This window comes from Dipodomys merriami, unplaced genomic scaffold (assembly GCF_024711535.1).
Source record: "Dipodomys merriami isolate MVZ:Mamm:240054 unplaced genomic scaffold, mDipMer1.0.p SCAF_3, whole genome shotgun sequence".
NCBI lineage: Eukaryota > Metazoa > Chordata > Mammalia > Rodentia > Heteromyidae > Dipodomys > Dipodomys merriami.
The window spans coordinates 72,905,735-72,925,058 of NW_027204492.1; the positions used below are offsets into that span (position 1 = coordinate 72,905,735).

The 19,324-nt window shown below is 46.1% G+C and overlaps 1 protein-coding gene across 4 annotated transcripts in view; it reads left to right on the plus strand.

Moving 5' to 3' along the window:
* Window positions 1-14,104, plus strand: part of Nlgn3 (neuroligin 3) — a 32,125-nt gene extending 18,021 nt beyond the window's left edge. For all 4 annotated transcript variants that reach the window (XM_070040292.1, XM_070040290.1, XM_070040293.1 and 1 more), the window contains 3 exons: window positions 2,021-2,206; window positions 5,868-6,657; window positions 7,604-14,104. In XM_070040292.1, the coding sequence (XP_069896393.1) occupies window positions 2,021-2,206; window positions 5,868-6,657; window positions 7,604-8,447 (1,820 nt within the window). In that variant the 3' untranslated portion in view covers window positions 8,448-14,104. The remainder of the gene's footprint in view (window positions 1-2,020; window positions 2,207-5,867; window positions 6,658-7,603) is intronic.
* The last annotated feature ends 5,220 nt before the right edge of the window (window positions 14,105-19,324 follow it).

Here is a 19,324-nt window from a genome sequence, read left to right on the forward strand (position 1 = left end):
TCTAATCTCTTTTCCTTTCCTCATCTGGAACCTGGGGCTAAAGAGGACTTTTGATGAGGTCCTGGGAGGAATAACTAAGTACTTTACATACTTAATTGTACCAAAGGTAAATTAATAACACACTTGAAGAGGCCAAGAGGATACAGAAAGATTCAAAAGGCAGTGATCAGGTCTTGGGCCTGCTTGAGTGTATTTGAATTCAGCCTCTGCCCAAGGACCGCCAGGACTGCAGGAGAGCTCTCTGAACTGTGAGCACCTTCTCCAACATGGTTTTGCACTAAGTTGATTCCAGGTGCTGTGAATGAGCTTTTAATGGTGGACTCAAAGGATACTAATCCATATGTGAGTTTTCAGTGTGCTGGAGCACTGCAATTACCCACCTGAAAAGGACCCTTCCAAAAACCTAGTACAGAAGAACACAGTCTTCTAAGGATCAGGGAAAAGAGATGAAACAAGGCAGCCAGATAAGTCTAAAATGGAAGCAGGTGGTGATGGGGAATATAGGACATCTCTGTGGGATAGCCAGCAGGTGGGCGGGAAGGTAGTCTCCATGGTAACAAGTCTCTGTAGCAGTAAATCCCAGCAGGTGGGTGGGAAGGTAGTCTCCATGGTGACATGTCTCCTCAGCAGCAAATCCCAGTGGGTGGGCGGGAAGACCTGTTTCTGTGGTAACGCACTGCACTGACTTCATTTCTCCACCAGATGAAAAAGATGGTCTAACCCAGTGGCTTCTCAACTTTAGCAGGCATCAGCATCACCTGGAGAGCTTGTTAAAATCATAGATTGCTGGAACCCACCCTCAGAGTTTCTGATTAATTAGGTGTTGGAGGAAGGGAAATGAGGACCTACTCTGAGGATGAAGGGAAGGGGGCCATCCAAGGTCCTGCAAAAATGTGGGGATGAAGTAATTTGTATGGGAAGGACTAGGAGAGGTTAGATATTATTACCTTTTAGAACTTTCACGTCCTGCTGGGTGCTGGTGGCTCACACCTGTAATCCTAGTGACTTAGGAGGCTAACATCTGGTGATTGTAGTTCGAAGCCAGCCTGGGCAGGAAAGTTCATGAGACCCTTATCTTCAGTTACCCATGTAAAAGCTGCAAATGGAGCTGTGGCTCAAGTTGATAGAGTGCTAGCCTTAAGCAGAAAAAAAAAAGTTCAGAGACAGCCCCTAGGCCCTGAGTTCAAGCCCCATGACTGGCACAAAAAGAAAAAGGTAAAAAGAAGCCGGGCGCCAATGGTTGGTCATGCCTGGAAGTTGAGATCTGAGGATCAAGGTTCAAAGCCAGCCCAGGCAGGAAAGTCCATGAAACTCTTATCTCCAATAAGCCATCAGAAAACTGGAAGTGGCACTGTAGCTCAAGTGGTAGAGTGCTAGCCTTGAGCTGAAATGCTAAGGGACAGCGCTCAGCCCCAGAGTTCAAGTTCAGGGAAAAAAAATAAAAAAGGAATCTTCCTTTACAGAGAAGGAAGGGGAAAGGAGTAACTATATTGGGTTTGTACCCATTTTATCCTTCTTACAACTCTATATTTTTAATATAATTGTACAGGAGCAAAAACTGTGGCCCAGAGATTTTAAATAAGTTTTCCAAGGCCATGTGACTTGGATCCAAATCAAGGACCATTTGACTCCAGTGTCTTTTGCTTTTTCCACTATACCTTGCCAGATGTTTAGTACCATGTCCCTTGAAAGCATGTCTGGGCAGAAGATTCAGAGTTCTGACCTCTTGCTGGTTCTGGAGTTTAACTCTCCCACCTAAAGGAAGCAGCCACTTCCAATGTTCTGTTTGGCCTCCTTCCAAACTGGATCAGGGATGGAAGGCAGGGAGCCAACACTGCCTATATTAATGAGGCTAGACCTCCCAGGAAGAAGTGGTTTAGGTTAGCAAGATGGGAAGAACTGCATGGCCATGTGCTCATCCTCTGTCGCAACTCCCCCCACCCCCAACTCCTACCTGCATCCTCAGCCAAATCCTCCATCCCTTTGCCTTTACTGTGTTCATGCTCTTTGTTTAATCTAGGTTTCCTGAGTACTGGAGATCAGGCTGCCAAGGGAAACTATGGGCTTCTTGACCAAATCCAAGCCCTCCGGTGGGTGAGCGAGAATATTGCCTTCTTTGGAGGAGATCCCCGCCGTATTACTGTCTTTGGCTCGGGCATCGGTGCGTCTTGTGTCAGCCTCCTCACACTGTCACATCATTCTGAGGGTGAGTAGCTCCTGGAGTGAAACAGACTAGTCCCATGCTGGCTGAAAACCTTGAGCCCCAGGGCCTTCTAGGCTCTAGAATGCCTATTTCCATGTCCCAGGAACAGAACAAGGAATCCACCAGTCCTCTTCCACCAGCTAGCTAGCCCTTCAGGAAGAAATGGAAGAGAATTGTTTCTTTGGGGGAAGAAGTATGTCTCCAACTGTGAGAGAGAGAGAAGGAGAGAATCTCATTTACACCCTAGAAGAGTAAGGTACTCCTTCGGGCATGGGAGTCTTTATTGGCAGAATGAGAGTACAATGTTTCTCTCTGAAGGGACAATAGTTCTTTTTGTTTTCTTTCTTTTTTTGCCAGTTGTGGGACCTGAACTCTGGGTCTGGGCGCTGTCCCTCAGCTCTTCAGCTCAAGGCTAGCACTCTACCACTTGAGCCACAGCACCACTTCTGGCTTTTTCTGCTTATGTGGTGCTGAGGAATCGAACCCAGTGCAAGGCAAGCACTCTACCACTGAGCCACCTTCCCAGCCCTGGGACACTAGTTCTTTTTGGCAGAGAAAATATTTCAGTATGGGATGGACATGTTACTTCTGAGATGAAATCTAAAGGTAGAGATTAGTTCCTAGGTATAAGAAACACTCATTGTCTGCCTTTCTCTCAAAGAACAAGTCTGTACAAGAGAGAAAATGAACTTGAGCAGAAGATGAGCCCAAAGTGAGAATCTCTGGCCTGGGATTTCTTCTGAGGGACAGTGGTCTGTTATTGAGTGACCTATTCCTGGGATATACAACCCACAGAAGGAAGGCTTATTTTTAGCCTCTCTCCAGTGGTGGGTCTCTGAGCCACTTCTAAGAGGTGGAACACAATCTTTGTCCTTTGGCAAGGGAATGTTCTCTCCATCTTGAGAATGTACAGAATATTCTGTCTCTGATAGGCAAAGCTGAGTGTGTGTTTGGGGGAGAGAGAGAGACAGACAGACAGAAAGAGACAGAGAAAGACAGAGACAGAAACAGAGAGGGAGTAATGGGAACTACTAAGGTGAAAATTTTTTCTTATGTGCAGGTTCTAGGGCTTGAACTTAGGGCCTGGGTGCTATACTTGAGCTCTTTTGCTTAAGACTAGTGCTCTATCACTTGAACCACAGTTCTACCTCTGGCTTTTTGAGTGGTTAATTGGACATAAGAGTCTCACAAGATGGCTGGGAAGTTGGCTCAGTGGTAGAGCGCTTGCCTTGCATGACTGAGGCCCTGAGTTCGATTCCTCAGCACCACATAAGCAAAAAGAAAAAAGCCAGAAGTGGCGCTGTGACTCAAGTGGTAGAGCGCTAGCCTTGAGCTGAAGAGCTGAGGGACAGCGCCCAGGCCCAGAGTTCAGGCCCCATGACCGGACCCAAAAAAAAAAAAAGAGTCTCACAAGATTTCCTGCCCAGGCTGGTTTTAAACCATAATCATTAGATGTCAGCCTCCTGAGTAGTTAGGATTACAAGCATAAACCACTAGTACCAGGCTACAGTTGAGCTTCGTGTGCGCGCGCGCTTATCCTGGGACTTGAACCCAGGGTCTGGATGCTATCCCTGAGATATTTTTGCTTGAAACAAATGCTCTACCACTTGAGCTACAGCTTCAGTTCCAGCTTCTTGGTGATTAAGAGTCTCATAGACTTTCCTACTTGGGCTGGCTTTGAACCATGATCCTCAGATTCAGCCTCCTAAATAACCAGGATTATAGGCATGAGCCACAAGCACCTAGCTAAAGCTGAGTTTCTAATGAAGAAAAGATCTTCCTGAAATAAGTGTCCCTTTTCTGAAGTAAGGAAATCTGAACGAATTAAATTGAAATTGCAGTGGAATTGAAATTGACTCTATGGGGGCTGGGAAGGTGGCTCAGTGGTAGAGTGCTTGCCTTGCATGCATGAGGCCCTGGGTTCAATTCCTCAGCACCACATAAGCAAAGAGTATAAATAACAAATAAATAAGACCTTAATTGTCAAAAAAAAAAAAGAAAGAAAAGAAATTGACTCTATGGTTAGTGTTATTCTGGCATGCTCTCTCTTTTTTTTTTTTTTTGGTCCAGTTGTGGGGCCTGAACTCTGGGCCTGGGCACTGTCCCTCACCTCTTCAGCTCAAGGGTAGCGCTCTACCACTTGAGCCACAGCACCACTTCCGGCTTTTTTCTTTTTGCTTATGTGGTGCTGAGGAATCGAACCCAGGGCCTCAGGCATGCAAGGCAAGCACTCTACCACTGAGCCACCTTCCCAGCCCTGGCATGCTCTCTTTAAAGGTCTGTCTTTCTTAGAGAGGAGAATCACCTTCTCTGGCCTAGAACTTCTGTCTCTGCCTCTCTAGAGACTACCCTGGTGAAGGGAGATTAAGGTGGGATTTGTACGCGCTAAAGAGAGGGAATGGGGGGCTAGGGTATAGCTCAGTGGTAGTACTTGCCTAGCATCCCTACCTAAGGCCCTGAGTTCCATCTCCAGCAGAGAGAAACAGAGAATGTATTTCTAGTTGGCAGTAGTGGGAGTATAGATCCCTCTCTTTTTTCCCCAAAGTAGGGCACAATAACTGACTGTGAGGGTCCTTGTGTCTGAAGACAGACTAGGGGCCTCTTCTCGTTGGGGACTCTTGTAAGAGGAAATGACCTTACCTGGAATGGTACTTGTGTCTCTGAAGGACTGTCTTGTTTAACGAGTTGTTTTCTTGGGCTAGGGGTATAGCTTAATAGCAGAACACTTGCCTAGCATGTGTGAGGCCCCAAGTTCCATCCCCAGCACTGCAAAAAAAAATTCGTTTTCTGTGCCTTTCTATAATTGTCTCATGGAGAATAATCTAGAAAAATTAGGTTCTCTTAAGTAGTAATCTGCATTTCCGTCCCTTCCCTTCTGCTCACATAAACTGGCTTTCTGCTAGAGCAGTGACATTGTGTTCCTAAGGGCCAAATTATCTTTGGAATATCAGTTTTCTGATATTCAAGTCCATGTACACAGAACTCCCTTGAATATTAAGGCTATGGAGAATGGTAGACTTTTTTAAGAAGGGGAAGAAGCTGCTTCATTTTTAGCTTAGAGGGTAGGAATCCTTTCTGCTTGAGAGAAATTTAGATGTGTTGTTAATGGCTTCTGCAAAAGGGAAGTCTCGGCAGTCTCGGGGAGAACATGTGCCTGGGAGACTTTCAGACCTTAAGGCCTTTGCCCTGGAGATCCTTCCCCAAAACTCCCAGAATATGGGGCTGTCTCCTGCCTGCATTTCTCATCTCTCATGAAAAAGACCCCTTTGTGGTGTCAGCGCCAGCTCCCTGGTGGTGTGCTGGCACAGAGCTGGGCCCAGCTGGGCAGGAAGCAAGAGGGAAAGACAAGGGATGATAAAGAGAGGGAGCATAAGGAGGCTCATGTCTGGGACCCAAAGGGTTACTTTTCACTGTCATTTCCTTAACCCCCACGTTACTGATCATTGCACCAGAATAGGGAAGCAGTAGAGGAATGGAGGTAGAGAGAAGTCAAGAAAGGGGCCTGGCAGTTGTGGTCCTAGCCAGTCATCCCCGCCTGCTAAAGACTTGTTTTTCTTTCCTAGCCTGTTCATGACATAGGGCAGCCTTAGTGACAAAGGAATAAGATGTTTTATGGCCACGTGTGACAGAACAGACCTGACCCACTGTCACTTACCTTCTATAGGGCTTTTTCAGAGGGCCATCATCCAAAGTGGTTCTGCTCTGTCCAGCTGGGCTGTGAACTACCAGCCAGTGAAGTACACCAGCCTGCTGGCAGACAAAGTGGGCTGTAATGTGTTGGACACCGTGGATATGGTGGACTGTCTTCGGCAAAAGAGTGCCAAGGAGCTGGTAGAGCAAGACATCCAGCCAGCTCGCTACCATGTGGCCTTTGGCCCTGTGATTGATGGTGATGTCATTCCTGATGATCCTGAGATTCTGATGGAACAGGGAGAGTTCCTCAACTATGATATCATGCTTGGTGTCAACCAGGGTGAGGGTCTCAAGTTTGTGGAAGGGGTGGTTGACCCTGAGGATGGTGTCTCTGGCACTGACTTTGACTATTCTGTCTCCAACTTTGTGGACAATCTATATGGCTATCCTGAGGGTAAGGATACCCTGAGGGAGACCATCAAGTTCATGTACACAGACTGGGCAGACCGTGACAACCCTGAGACTCGTCGTAAAACACTGGTGGCACTCTTTACTGATCACCAGTGGGTGGAGCCCTCTGTGGTAACAGCTGATCTGCATGCCCGCTATGGCTCACCTACCTACTTCTACGCCTTCTACCATCACTGCCAGAGCCTCATGAAGCCAGCTTGGTCAGATGCAGCTCATGGGGATGAAGTACCCTACGTTTTTGGTGTCCCTATGGTAGGCCCTACTGACCTCTTCCCCTGCAACTTCTCCAAGAATGATGTGATGCTTAGTGCTGTCGTCATGACCTACTGGACCAACTTTGCCAAGACTGGGTAAGGAGAAAATGGGTGTTTTCTTCTTTGGAACCCCAGCATGACCTTCTTTTTCCTCTGTCTAACCTTTTCCATCATATCCCTTCCTATGATATCCTCCAAAGCTTGTTTCTTAACCACGCCCCCCTCTCCCTGCCATCCCTTTTGGAGATTTCCTGCCATTTTCCTTCCTTCAAATTCTTCTTGAAGGAGCTAAGAGTGTAGCTTAGTGCTAGAGCACCTGTTCATGTGCCCAAGGCCTTGTTGCCTAGTACCATAAAGGAAAAAAAAAAAAAAAAAGAAAAGTAAGGTTGTGTTGAGGATCCAAACGAGCATCAAGTGTGAGCAGGTGCTGGGTGCTGGTGTCTCACAATTGTAATCCTACTCAGGAAGTTGAGATCTGAGGATCAAGGTTTGAAGTCAGCACAAGCAGGAAATTCCATGAAACTCTTGTCTCCGATTAACCACTAAAAAGCTGGAATTGAAGCTATGGCCAAAGTGGTAGAGTGCTAGCCTTGAACAAGAAAACTCGGGGACAGTGCCCAGGCCTTGAGTTCAAGCCCAGCACTGGTACAAAAATCAGAGACCATGTGAGATACGAATGAAGTCCAGAAAAAAATCTTTAGAGTGTTCTTAGCAAAAGTAAGCAGCTGAAAAGTTTGCTAGATGCCCAGTAGTATGTGAAAAGACATAGCATCTGCATAGGCCAAGCTCAGGGGATGAGCACTGTTCTGGTGATGCGTGTGCCCACCAAGGGGAGTAGGAGATCAATCAGATCAATCCATTCCTTTCTTCAGGGTATGGCTTCGGGGTGTGTACAGAGGGCCAGACTCTGAGAAAAAATGGGAATAGTGGGAAAATTTGGACTGGGGAAGAGAGTTTTATAGGAGGGTGTGAGAGGAAAGTGGCCAGGTGGTCCTTTCCTTAACCAAGTAGAGTAACCCAGAATTTCCATGTGATATTTCAGAGATCCCAACAAGCCCGTCCCCCAAGACACCAAGTTCATTCACACCAAGGCCAATCGTTTTGAAGAAGTGGCCTGGTCCAAATACAACCCCCGGGACCAGCTCTACCTTCACATTGGGCTCAAACCCAGGGTCCGTGATCACTACCGAGCCACTAAGGTGGCCTTTTGGAAACACCTGGTGCCCCACCTGTACAACCTCCATGACATGTTCCACTATACATCCACAACCACCAAAGTGCCGCCTCCGGATACCACCCACAGCTCCCACATCACGCGAAGGCCCAATGGTAAGACCTGGAGCACCAAGCGGCCAGCCATCTCCCCTGCCTACAGCAATGAGAATGCCCAAGGGTCCTGGAATGGGGAACAGGATGCAGGGCCACTCCTGGTGGAGAACCCTCGAGACTACTCCACCGAATTAAGTGTCACCATTGCTGTGGGAGCCTCGCTCCTGTTCCTCAATGTTCTGGCCTTTGCTGCCCTCTACTACAGGAAGGACAAACGGCGTCAGGAGCCCCTAAGGCAGCCTAGCCCTCAAAGGGGAGCTGGGGCCCCTGAATTGGGAGCCGCTCCTGAGGAGGAGCTAGCAGCACTCCAGCTGGGTCCCACTCACCATGAGTGTGAGGCCGGTCCCCCCCATGACGCCCTACGCCTCACAGCATTGCCCGACTACACCCTGACCCTGCGGCGCTCCCCTGATGACATTCCACTCATGACCCCCAACACTATCACGATGATTCCCAACTCCCTAGTTGGGCTGCAGACATTGCACCCCTATAACACCTTTGCCGCAGGGTTCAACAGTACCGGGCTGCCCCACTCACATTCCACTACCCGGGTATAGCTCCAATCCAGAGCACAGCTCATCTCCTGGCTCCTTCCCTCCCAGATACACACACACACACACACACACACACACACACACACACACCATGTGCGTACACACACTGACACACACATGCATCCATACACACCACATATGTATACGCACGCACCTGCACCCTACAGCAGACCCATCTGCACAGACACAGATGTGGACATGCACCCGCATGTATAAAACCACCAAGACAGAAGTCAATCTGAGCAAACCCTTCCAATGGGGGGCGCAAAGGAGTCCTCATAAACTGAGGACCCACAGCAGCTGAAACCAGCTCCCTGAGCCTGACCACAGACACTCCTGGGGGGCCCTGAAAGCAACCGCTGAACACCCCCTTGGTGCTCGCCTTCGGCCTCTTGGAACTGCACCATCAACCAACTCCAGACTTGGGAGCTTTAAAGAGCAGAATAGCTCTTCCTCCCCCAGACTTGGTCGTTTTTCTGGGTCTTGTTTTTTTGTTGTTGTTGTTGTTGTTTTGTTTTTTTTTTTTTTTAAGAAAACTGGAAACAAATGCTTTTTCCAATCCATGACTGTGAAGAGGCTCCAGAAAGGAGACTCCAGGTCCAGGTCTGTCTGGTTCTGGAATCCCTATGTTCACACATCAGACCAAGGAAAAGGAACCCCTACTCACCCCTCCCCCCCCAAAAAAGAAACCGATTTGAGCAAGACCATCTGGGAGAGTTCTCTTGGGGAGAGTTCTCCTGCCTTTCATGTGTCCCCGAAGAGGGCTGCAGAGCTGTTAGCATGACTCGCTTCTTCTAAAGGCTAGCAGCCTTGGCCTGGCTAGGCCAGGGGACCCTAAACCTGGTGAATAAGGTACTGTGGAGGCTGTGTTATTCTTGGGACCCCAGGTACATAATCTCGGTTCTGCCTCTGCCCTAGGGGAAATGCTATTGGAATTTGCCCCATTTTCTTTAGTCTCTTTTTGTGTCTGTCATTTCTATTTCCAAAAAGGCAGTGTTTTTTTCCCCCTTCTTTCGTTATTGTTGTTGTTGGCTCTTTTTTTTTTTTTTTTTAAAGAAAAGTTCTTAAAACACTAACGGAAAACCCATGGAGTTTGTCCTTTGTAAAAATTTTAAACAGTGTCTTGATATAAAAATAAAAAATCCAGTTAGCACTCCCAACCTGCCTCCCTTGCACCGGGCATTTGCCCTGACAGCCTCAGAGCAGGGCACCTCCACTGGCCAGGAATCTGGCAATCGCAGCCTGGTTGCCTTGGAACTCAAACAAGTCTGGGCTATGCTCTGGGCTGTGCTCTGCCGGCCCCCAGGGCCCCTTGCATGAACGTCTCTCCAGATCGTTATCAGGTTGCTGTCTCCATCCCTCTGGCCCCCAGCACTCCTGGTTCCTGCAGCTGAAGCCTCCTAATGAAACAGCAAAAATAATACTTCCTTCCTCCTCTGTTACCACTGCTGTTGTCTTCTCCTCTTTCTCTTACTGTTGTCTCCTCCTCCTCCTCCTCTTCCTCTTCTTCCTCCTCCTCTTTTTCCTCCTCCTCTTGCTCCTCCTCCTTCTCCTCCTCCTCCTCATGCTTTTTTCCTCCTCTTCTTTTTCATCTTCCTCTTTTTCCACTCCCACCTCCAACACCACCCTGCCCTCATCTTGGGGCTGGGAGGAGGCTTGATCTCTTCCGTGCTGAAATTGTTTCTGTTCCTATCTAAATCCACTGTCTGTGCCATTAGCCACGTGGACTCCCTGGCCTTGGGTGACTGACAGAGCAGAAACCCCTCTTTCCCTGGGGATGCTTCTTTCCTGTTTTGTGAATTCCAATTGGAGAAGTCACCAGAGCCCTGGGAGCAATTTCCCTCAGGATTGTGATCAGTAGCTTCCTGGCAATTCTGAGGCTTGGACTTCATGGGGATCCACAGGGTTAGCATTGTGGGATGGATTCTCAGTGACCTGAATGACTAAACTTGGAATCTGCTCATTGGGCATGACAGTTGGGCAGGGTTGCTGCTGATACTTTGAAAGCCAGGAATAGAATTCTGCAAAGTGCCCCTGACAAAATGAGAAAGTTGAGCCATCATAACCAGGATAATATGCGCAAGGGATGAATATAAGGTAGCATGGACAAAGTCCCAAAGCCAGAGCTTTGGAAATGGACATACTAGTTGATGACAGATGTATAGTTAAAAGAAGAACTGGGGCTAATGGCTCACAATCGTAATCCTAACTACTCAAGGGCTGAGATCTGAGGATGGCAGTTGAAAGCCAGCCTGGACAGAAAAATCAGACTCATCGCCAACCAGCAAAAAGAAATGGAGCCGCAGCTCAAGTGGTAGAGCACTAGCCTTAAACAAAAAAGCTAAGGGACAGTGCCCTGGCTCTGAATTCAAGCCACAGTATGGGCATACACACACACAACAACAACAACAACAACAACAACAATTGAGGAGAGGTTGCACAGGAGGAATGGATTCACAGTTGTAGAGCTGTTGTACTCCCTCTTTCCCTCCCTGCCTCTCTCCCTTGTTTCCAAAACGCACATGCGTACTAGGGTATAGTAACAAAAAACCAGCACCAAGGAGCCATGAGTGTTAGAACCTTCTATTTTTATTTTTATTTTTATTTTTTTGTTAGTTGTGAGGCTTGAACTCTGGGTCTGGGCACTGTCCCTGAGCTTTTTTTGCTTAAGGTGAGTACTCTACCACTTGAGCCACAGCAACACTTCTGGTTTCTGGTGTTAATTGGAGATAAGAGTCTCACAGGACCTTCCTGCCCAGGCTGGCTTTGAACCGAGATCCTCAGATCTCAACCTCCTGAGTAACTAGGATTCCAGGCATGAACCACTAGCGCTCAGCCCCAACCCTCCTAAATTATAGTTGGGGAAAAGGGCCCACAAAGCCTATTATAGTAGTGGTAGGAACAGCTCAGTAATATATGACATTTGCCACCATCCTCCTCCACTTTTTTCTCTCTACTTACTATTGGTTATGCCTTCCAAAGCATGCACAGGCCAATCCTAGGCTGACAGGTCTCTAACATAGGTGGAAAAGTGAAGAAAGTCTAGTGAAGCGCAAGACCAATTGTGCCAAAGGACTGAGTGTTGGGATTTTCTTCTTTTAATTTAGAAAGAAGGAGGCTGATGAGGAGACATTCAAGGTTGCTGAGTACCTACTATGTGACAAGTATGTTCCATTTCTATTAAGGATGTGAGAAGGGAGATGAGATTAAAAGAAAATCCAAGGGAAGGCATTGCTGTGGATAGGAGACATTCATAGGCCCTTAGGAAGTCCTCAATAGAAGTTGCTGAATGAAATGAATGGCTACAAAAGAAAAACACCACTATCCTTCACCCACCCAAAAGCCAGGGGCTGGATTACATCACCTTTTTGGGTCAATTCAGAATATTTTCATCTTCCAACTTTTGATTGCACCATTTCAGGTATTTCCAAACTGGGTCTCTCATATAGTTTGAGGGGGCGGATAAGCCTCCCAATCAGAAAACTCAAGATACTATAACAAAGCCAGGCTTAAACCTATTAAAAGCTCATCAGGGGTACTGGTGGCTCATACCTGTAATCGTAGCTACTCAGGAGGTTGAGATCTGAGGATCAAGGCTAAAAGCCAGCCTGGGCAGAAAAGTCCATGAAACTCTTATTTCCAATTAATCACCAAAGACCCAGAAATGGAGCTTGGCTTAAGAACAACAGCTCAAGGATAATGCCCAAGGCCATGATGGCACGCGCGCGCGCGCGCGCGCGCACACACACACACACACACACACACACACACACAACTGGTCCTCACAACTTTGAAAGGTCTGAATGGAAGAGGTAAGTAACCTGCAAGATATGGTAGGATTGCAGTGTAATTAGCAATTCATTTTGTGCCCATGTAGATTGACATTTTTGATCCTGTTTGCAGACCACCAGCCTCCAATCCCCAATTCTTTGTTTGAAGAGAAGTATAGGATATACTTGGATTTTCTTCCATATTGTCCAAGTCATTACTGCCGCATCCCTAGGTTGATCTGCTTTCTATTTTAGTCCTTTGGGAAGCTGAACACAGATCTCCGGATCTGAATTTGTGCTGTGTGTGAGGGGTCAGAGGTTGGTCAATGTAGAAATCTCCATAGAAGAATAGTTCAGGACTGATCCTGGGCTAGTTGAGCTATACTATGACGGATAGAAGAGTAAACACTGGCAGGAAGACAAAACTGAACTATGATCAAATTAATGAAATACCTAATCCAATACATCTTATGGATGAGAGAAATTGCAGGAAAGAGGCCATGGAGGGAAAGGGCAGAGCATAGAGGTGAGATGTAGGCATGCTTGAGGAGCAGGGAGGGGGAGGGGAGTGGCCTGATGGGGTGGGAGGGCTCAAAATTATCATGGGACATCAGATTGGCCAGGTGGGCTGTCAAGCTCTTCACCAAAGAAAACTTTGTTGGATGAGTGATATGGAGGCCATGACCCAACTCTTGGACTAATGGTTTTATATTGAAACAACAACAACAACAACAAAAACACCCTCCGTCTGCTCCACATTCACTCCTCCTCTACAAGGAGAAGACCTTTCTTTCAGAGTAGAGAGGACAAGGTGAGCACTAGAGAGAAGCTGCTGAAGGCAGTCTAGTCCCAGAGAGTTTTCAGCTGCTCTGAGAAACTCCATCTCATGATCTGGGTCAATAACAGCCTGGAGCACTTGGACGCCGTGCTGTTTAGTTGCAGGACAACCCTACAGAGAATGAAAGAATTGCATGCTACAACCCAGACATGGGCAAACATGGCCCATCATTTTGTAACTGAGAAAAGGTGAATTCCGCAGTTAAACATCAATACATAAGAATATGGATAGAGGACAGATAATTAAAAGAATCAAAGAAAGTGATTGTCTAGTCCCTATATGGATTAAAAAAATATATCTTTCCCTACCCAGATCATTGCTTTTGCTCAGTAGACTGGCTAGGTCGATAGATGAGGGATTACTAAGCCTACAATGTACCTGGGAGTTCAATTAAACATTCTCTACAGACTTTTGGGACAATACAGAGAAATGTACATGTGTAAAGGTAAACCAAGGAGAATTCTGAACTCTGAAGTGAATACACATGAAAGGATTCTGTTTTAATGTCACTAAGTCAGACTTACAAATGCTATGAAGCTGGTAAACTCTTATTTGAACTCCAAAATGGAATGGCACATGGGTAGCACACAAGAGAGGTGGCATACAGAGTCTTTAGAGTAAATAAAACGTTATTATCAGTTATAAGTTGAAAGCATAGTTTGGCTGCTACAAAAACAGTTGTGATCTTGGGTCATGTTAATAAGGGTATAACATTCAAAATAAAGGAGATTGTGTTACTCTGCACTGATCAGACCACACCTGATGCCCTCTGTTCAGCTATGGGAACCAGAATTCAAGGGACATATTAACAAAGTATGTCCAGAGAAGAGTGATGAGTCCAGTGAAAGAAATTTGTCTACTGATGGACAATCATTCTGGGCTTATAAGGGAGAGGAAGCTGGAGATTTGTTCTATGTAACTCCAAACATTCTGGGACCTAATGGATAGAAGTTATAAAAATGTAGATTTGGGTTCAACATAAGAAAGTTGCTCTTTTTCCTTTCCTTTTTTTTTCTAATGAAAAAAATTGTAATAAAAGTTTTAGCTCATGATTGCAGCCTCTTGAAGTCCTTTAAAGTTTATTTTAAAGTCAGAGAAGAAACAAATTCCCTAAACCCTTAACACCCTAACACAAATGCTTGGCTGTGTATAAAACGAACTTTCTAAAGCTTAGTAATACTGTGTAATTAGAGTGGATGGCCTAAAGGGCAGGAGATAGCCAAGCTATGACAGAACAACCACCAGTCTATGTGGCTGATGCAAAGACAATGAAAGTGGCTGATAAAGGCTGAGATGGATGACTTGTAGGCTTACTGAGATCTTATGATACTTGAGCTGGAAGGTCTCATGATAAAGTATTCAGGCACATATTTCTGGATCAGAGGTCCAAAGTGGGCCTGAGGAGAGACTGGAAGCAGAGATAACAACTGGTTTAAGAGGTGCCTGCTCTAAGGGCTACCTCTATTGTCACAGCCATCACCACCCCCCCCCCAGTTGAATTTCGAAATTTCAGTATCAGAAGCAGCTCTACTGGTTGCCTAGTTCCCCTTATTTATGACCTGATGATCTTATGATTGATTCCCTTATGCAACTTCTTTGTAGTTATCTTGCCTCTGTTGAAATACCTCCTGTAATGGGGAAAATATCATCCTCTGAAGACCAACCATTGTATACTGGATCATCTGGAACCACTATCAAGCTTAAATTTAAGATTGAGTCAAAGTTGGTTTTCCCATAGTCCTTACCATTTGCTCCTGTCTATGCCCTATTCCAAGACAAAACAAGGTTACTTCCTCTAATATATATTTGAAAACTGGATTCCAAGCTACTAGTAGCACCTCGTTCATCTCTCCTCCATGTTCAACAGCTACAATAAGTAGTTCATACACAATAGTTTTTATATCCTTTCATATTTAAGGTCTCCTTTCTGTGCTCGCTCCAAATTGCTAAAATCCCTGATAGTGTTTCATGTTCAAGGCTAAAGGTAGCCAAACTGGATGTCAGTGGCTCACACCTTTAATAATCCTAGCTACTCAGGAGTTTGAGATTTGACAGTTGTGGTTCGAAGCCAACCCAGGAAGGAAAGTCCCTGATACTCTATCTCCAGTTAGTCAACAAAAAGCTGGAAGTGGACCTGTGGCTCAAATGGTAGAGAACTAGCCTTGAGCAAAAAAGCTAAAGGACATCAACCAGGCCCTGAGTTTAACCCCCAGTATTGGCACACAAAAATAAAGGACAGCTGTGGGCTGGGAAGGTGGCTCAGTGGTAGAGCGCTTGCCTTGCATGCCTGAGGCCCTGGGTTAGATTCCTCAGCACCACATAAGCAGAAAAAGCCGGAAGTGGTGCTATGGCTCAAGTGGTAGAACGCTAGCCTTGAGCTGAAGAGCTGAGGGACAGCGCCCAGGCCCAGAGTTCAGGCCCCACGACCGGACCAAAAAAAAAAAAAAAAGATTAAAAAATAAAGGACAGCTGAGCACTGGCAGCTCACACCTATAATCCTAGCTTCTCAGGAGGCTGAGATCTGAGGATCGTGGTTCAAAGCTAGCCTGTGCAGGAAAGTCTATGACACTCTTATCCCCAATTAATCACCAGAAAACTGGAGGTGGCACTGTGGCTCAAAGTGGTACAGTGCTAGCCTTGAGCAAAAAAATTGTTCATGGAGCACCTAGACCCCAAGTTCAAACCCCATGACGGACAAGAAAATAAAATTTTTTTAAAAGCAATCTCTCACAGTGGTCCATGAGCAGAGTAGAAAGCAGAGCCACGAACTCTCTTCTAGATTCAACAACATTAGCACGTGAGCAGTAATTAACATGTCAAAAGTAATGATCCTGCAGTCTCCTTGATGGAAATCTAGTTGGTCCTTATAACTCAACGTTGCTCCTATGGCATGCCCACCGACTACCCTCCCCTGCAGGGGACCTTCCCAAAATTCCTTTTTTTTTTTTTTCCAAGCCTGGGGCTTGATTGAACTCAAGGCCTGGGTACTGTCCCTGAGCTTCTCTGTGCTCAAGGCAAGCACTCTACCACTTGTGCCACAACTCCACTTCTGGATTTTTCTGTGTATGTGATACTGAGGAATCAAACCCTGGGCTTCATGAATGCTAGGCCAAGCACTCTACCACTAAGCTCCCTTCCCAAAATTCTCCAACCGGAAATCTTTTTTTTTGTTTGTTTCTTCTTTTTTTCGGTTGTGGGGCTTGAACTCAGGGCCTGAGCACTGTTCCTGAGCTTTTGCTCAAGAAACTCACTCTACCACTTGAGCCACAGCACTACTTCCGGCTTTTTCTGTGTATGTGGTGCTGAGGAATTGAACCCAGGGCTTCATGCACACTAGGCAAGCACTCTACCACTGAGCCACCTTCCCAGCCCTCCAACCTGAAATCTTAATCTAATGTGAAAGCCCGCTTCTCCATCCCTACCCCTTGTAAGCCAGTAACCTACACAATCAGTTCCCAGAAGCAAGCCATTTCAGGTCATTACCTTGAACTCTCAAGGCAAGTCCTGAAACTCCTTGCAATTCTCCAGCTACCTTTGACTCTGACCCCAGCTAGGACACCACTTAAGTCCTTCCACCCCTGTCTCCATTACACCTCTCATCTCCTGACTCTCCTCAGGTCACCATGGCATCCCTCTTCAACTTGTATTAAAGTTGATCGGGTCTGTTGAGGTCGGTGTCTCTGTCTGCCTTCATTCCAATCCACTTTTGAATCCGTCCTTTTCCCTAACACTCCTCACCCACCTAAAACCTCTTTGCAGCTCACCTACCTTGAATTTACACACTTAGATTTGATACACTGAGCTCTTAAACTTTATCTTTCATCTTCCTAGTTCATTATGAGCTCTTGGGATCTTTCTAGCTTCATATCATTTACAAATTTGATCAGTATGCTATCAATGTCTTTGTCTAAGTCATTAATTAAATTATTAAATGGAACCAGGAAGTCTGTAATCTTGGTACTCAGGAGTCTGTGACAAAAGGATCTAGTCCAGCCTGGACTACATAGTGATACCCTATCTCAAAAAAAAAAAGGGGGGAGGATTGGCTGGGCACCAGTAGCTCACACCTGTAATCCTACCTAGCTACTCAGGAGGCTGAGATCTGAGGATAACAGTTCAAAGCCAGCCCCAGCAGAAAAGTCCGTGAGACTCTTATCTCCAATAAGCCACTAAGAAAACTGGAAGTGGCACTGTGGCTCAAGTGGTAGAGCACTAACCTTGAGCTGAAGAGCTGAGGAACAGCACCCAGTCCCAGAGTTCAAGCCCCACGACCAACAAAAGAAAGGGACCGACAGGCCAGAGACTACAGTGCAGGCTCACACAGATTTATTAGTCACCAGCTGTGAACATACCTTCTTGTCGTGTGTGTGTGTGTGTGTGTGTGTGTGTGTGTGTGTGTGTGTGTGTGTGTGTACTGATTCTAAGGCTTGAACTCAGAGCCTAGGCACTGTCTCTGAACTTTTCCACTTAAGGCTACTGCTCTACTACTTGAGCTACAGCTCCACTTCGAGATTTTTTTGATGTTTTATTGGAGATAAGAGTCTCATGAGGGCTGGGAAGGTGGCTCAGTGGTAGAGCAAGCCTGAGGCCCTGGGTTTGATTCCTCAGCACCACATAAGCAAAAAGAAAAAAGCCGGAAGTGGCACTGTGGCTCAAGTGGTAGAGCGCTAGCCTTGAGCTGAAGAGCTGAGGGATAGCGCCCAGGCCCAGAGTTCAGACCCCATGACCGGACCCAAAAAAAAAAAGTCTCATGAACTTTCCTGCCTGGGCTGACTTCAAACTGTGATCTTCAGCCTCCTAATCCTAGGATTACAGACATGAACCACTGGCACTCAGCTTTTTGTCTTCTGTTTACCTGTTTTCCCTCTTATTCACAAGCACATCTCACACTAGTAATTCTTAAAATAAGACTACATTCTGAAATCTTCTTTGAAAACAGGATAGGGGAAGAGAAGGGAGCCAAAAGAAAGGAAGAGAGTTGGCCTTTAGCTATTCACCTCCCACCTCCTCCTCCCCAATCTCCAGCAGACTTCAGTCTTCAAGAAAGAATTTCCAGACATCTCAGGTACAGAAAGTTGAAAGAAGTAGATAGTTAGCAATGTTGAGTCAAGCTGAGTGCTGGTGGCTCATATCTGTATCTAGCTACTCAGGAGGCTGAGACTAAGGATCACAGTTCAAAGATAGCCCAAGAGAAAAGTCTGTGAGACTCATCTCCAATTTATCAGCAAAAAGCCAGAGTGAAGGCGTGGTTCAAAGTGGTAGAGCACCAGCATTGAGTACAAAAGTAAAGGGAGAACACAAGGCTCTCTGAGTTCAAGCCCCAGTACTAGCACGCACACACACACACACACACACACACACACACACACACACACACACACACACACAATAGGAAAAAAAGATGAAGTTCAGATCCATCTTTCCCTTTTCCTAACTATATGTCCCTGGGCAAGTTGCTTAACTTGTTTGTTCATCTGTAGCATAGAAAGCATCTACTTCACGGGGTTGTTGAGAGGGTCAAGTGAGAAATTGTACGTGAATGTGCTTTGGAAACATAAGACACTATTATGATGATTTATTGAGCCCTAACTATGTACAATAGGATAAATACAATATAGTCCTTGCCCTTGGAAACCTAACATTATTATATTATCTGTTCACAAACAAACAACCATGATATAAAGTGGAATAACAGGGAAAATGACACCCTCTTATGACAATTTGGAGGAAGGGTGGTCCCTCAGACTGGGGAACAGCAACAATGGCTTCATTGACAAAGATCTGTACTTCAACTAATGAGACAGATCTGACAGAAACAGCATAGGCTGAGCACAAGTAGCTCATGCCTGTAATCCTAGTTACTTAGAAGGCTAAAATCAGAGGATTCTGGTTTGAAGCTAGCCCATGCAGAAAAGTCCATGAGACCCTTATTTCCAATTAACCAGAAAAAAAATACTGGAAGTGGAGCTGTGGCTCAAGTGTTAGAATGCTAGCCTTGAGCAAAAAATAGCTCAGGGACAGCATCTAGGCCCTGAGTTCAAGCCCCACAACGGACACCAAAAAAAAGGAGAAAGAAATGGCAGAGAGGACAGTATTCCAGGTGGCACAGTCCCAGAATGGGAGCTTGGATTTTGTTCATGACACTGGATATAGTCATGCTTGATCAGAAGCAACAATGAGACCAGTTGGCCACATCACAGCTTTTTTTTAGTGCTGGTCCTGGGGCTTGAACCCAGGGCCTATGCACTGTACTTTAGGCCTGAGCCACCAGC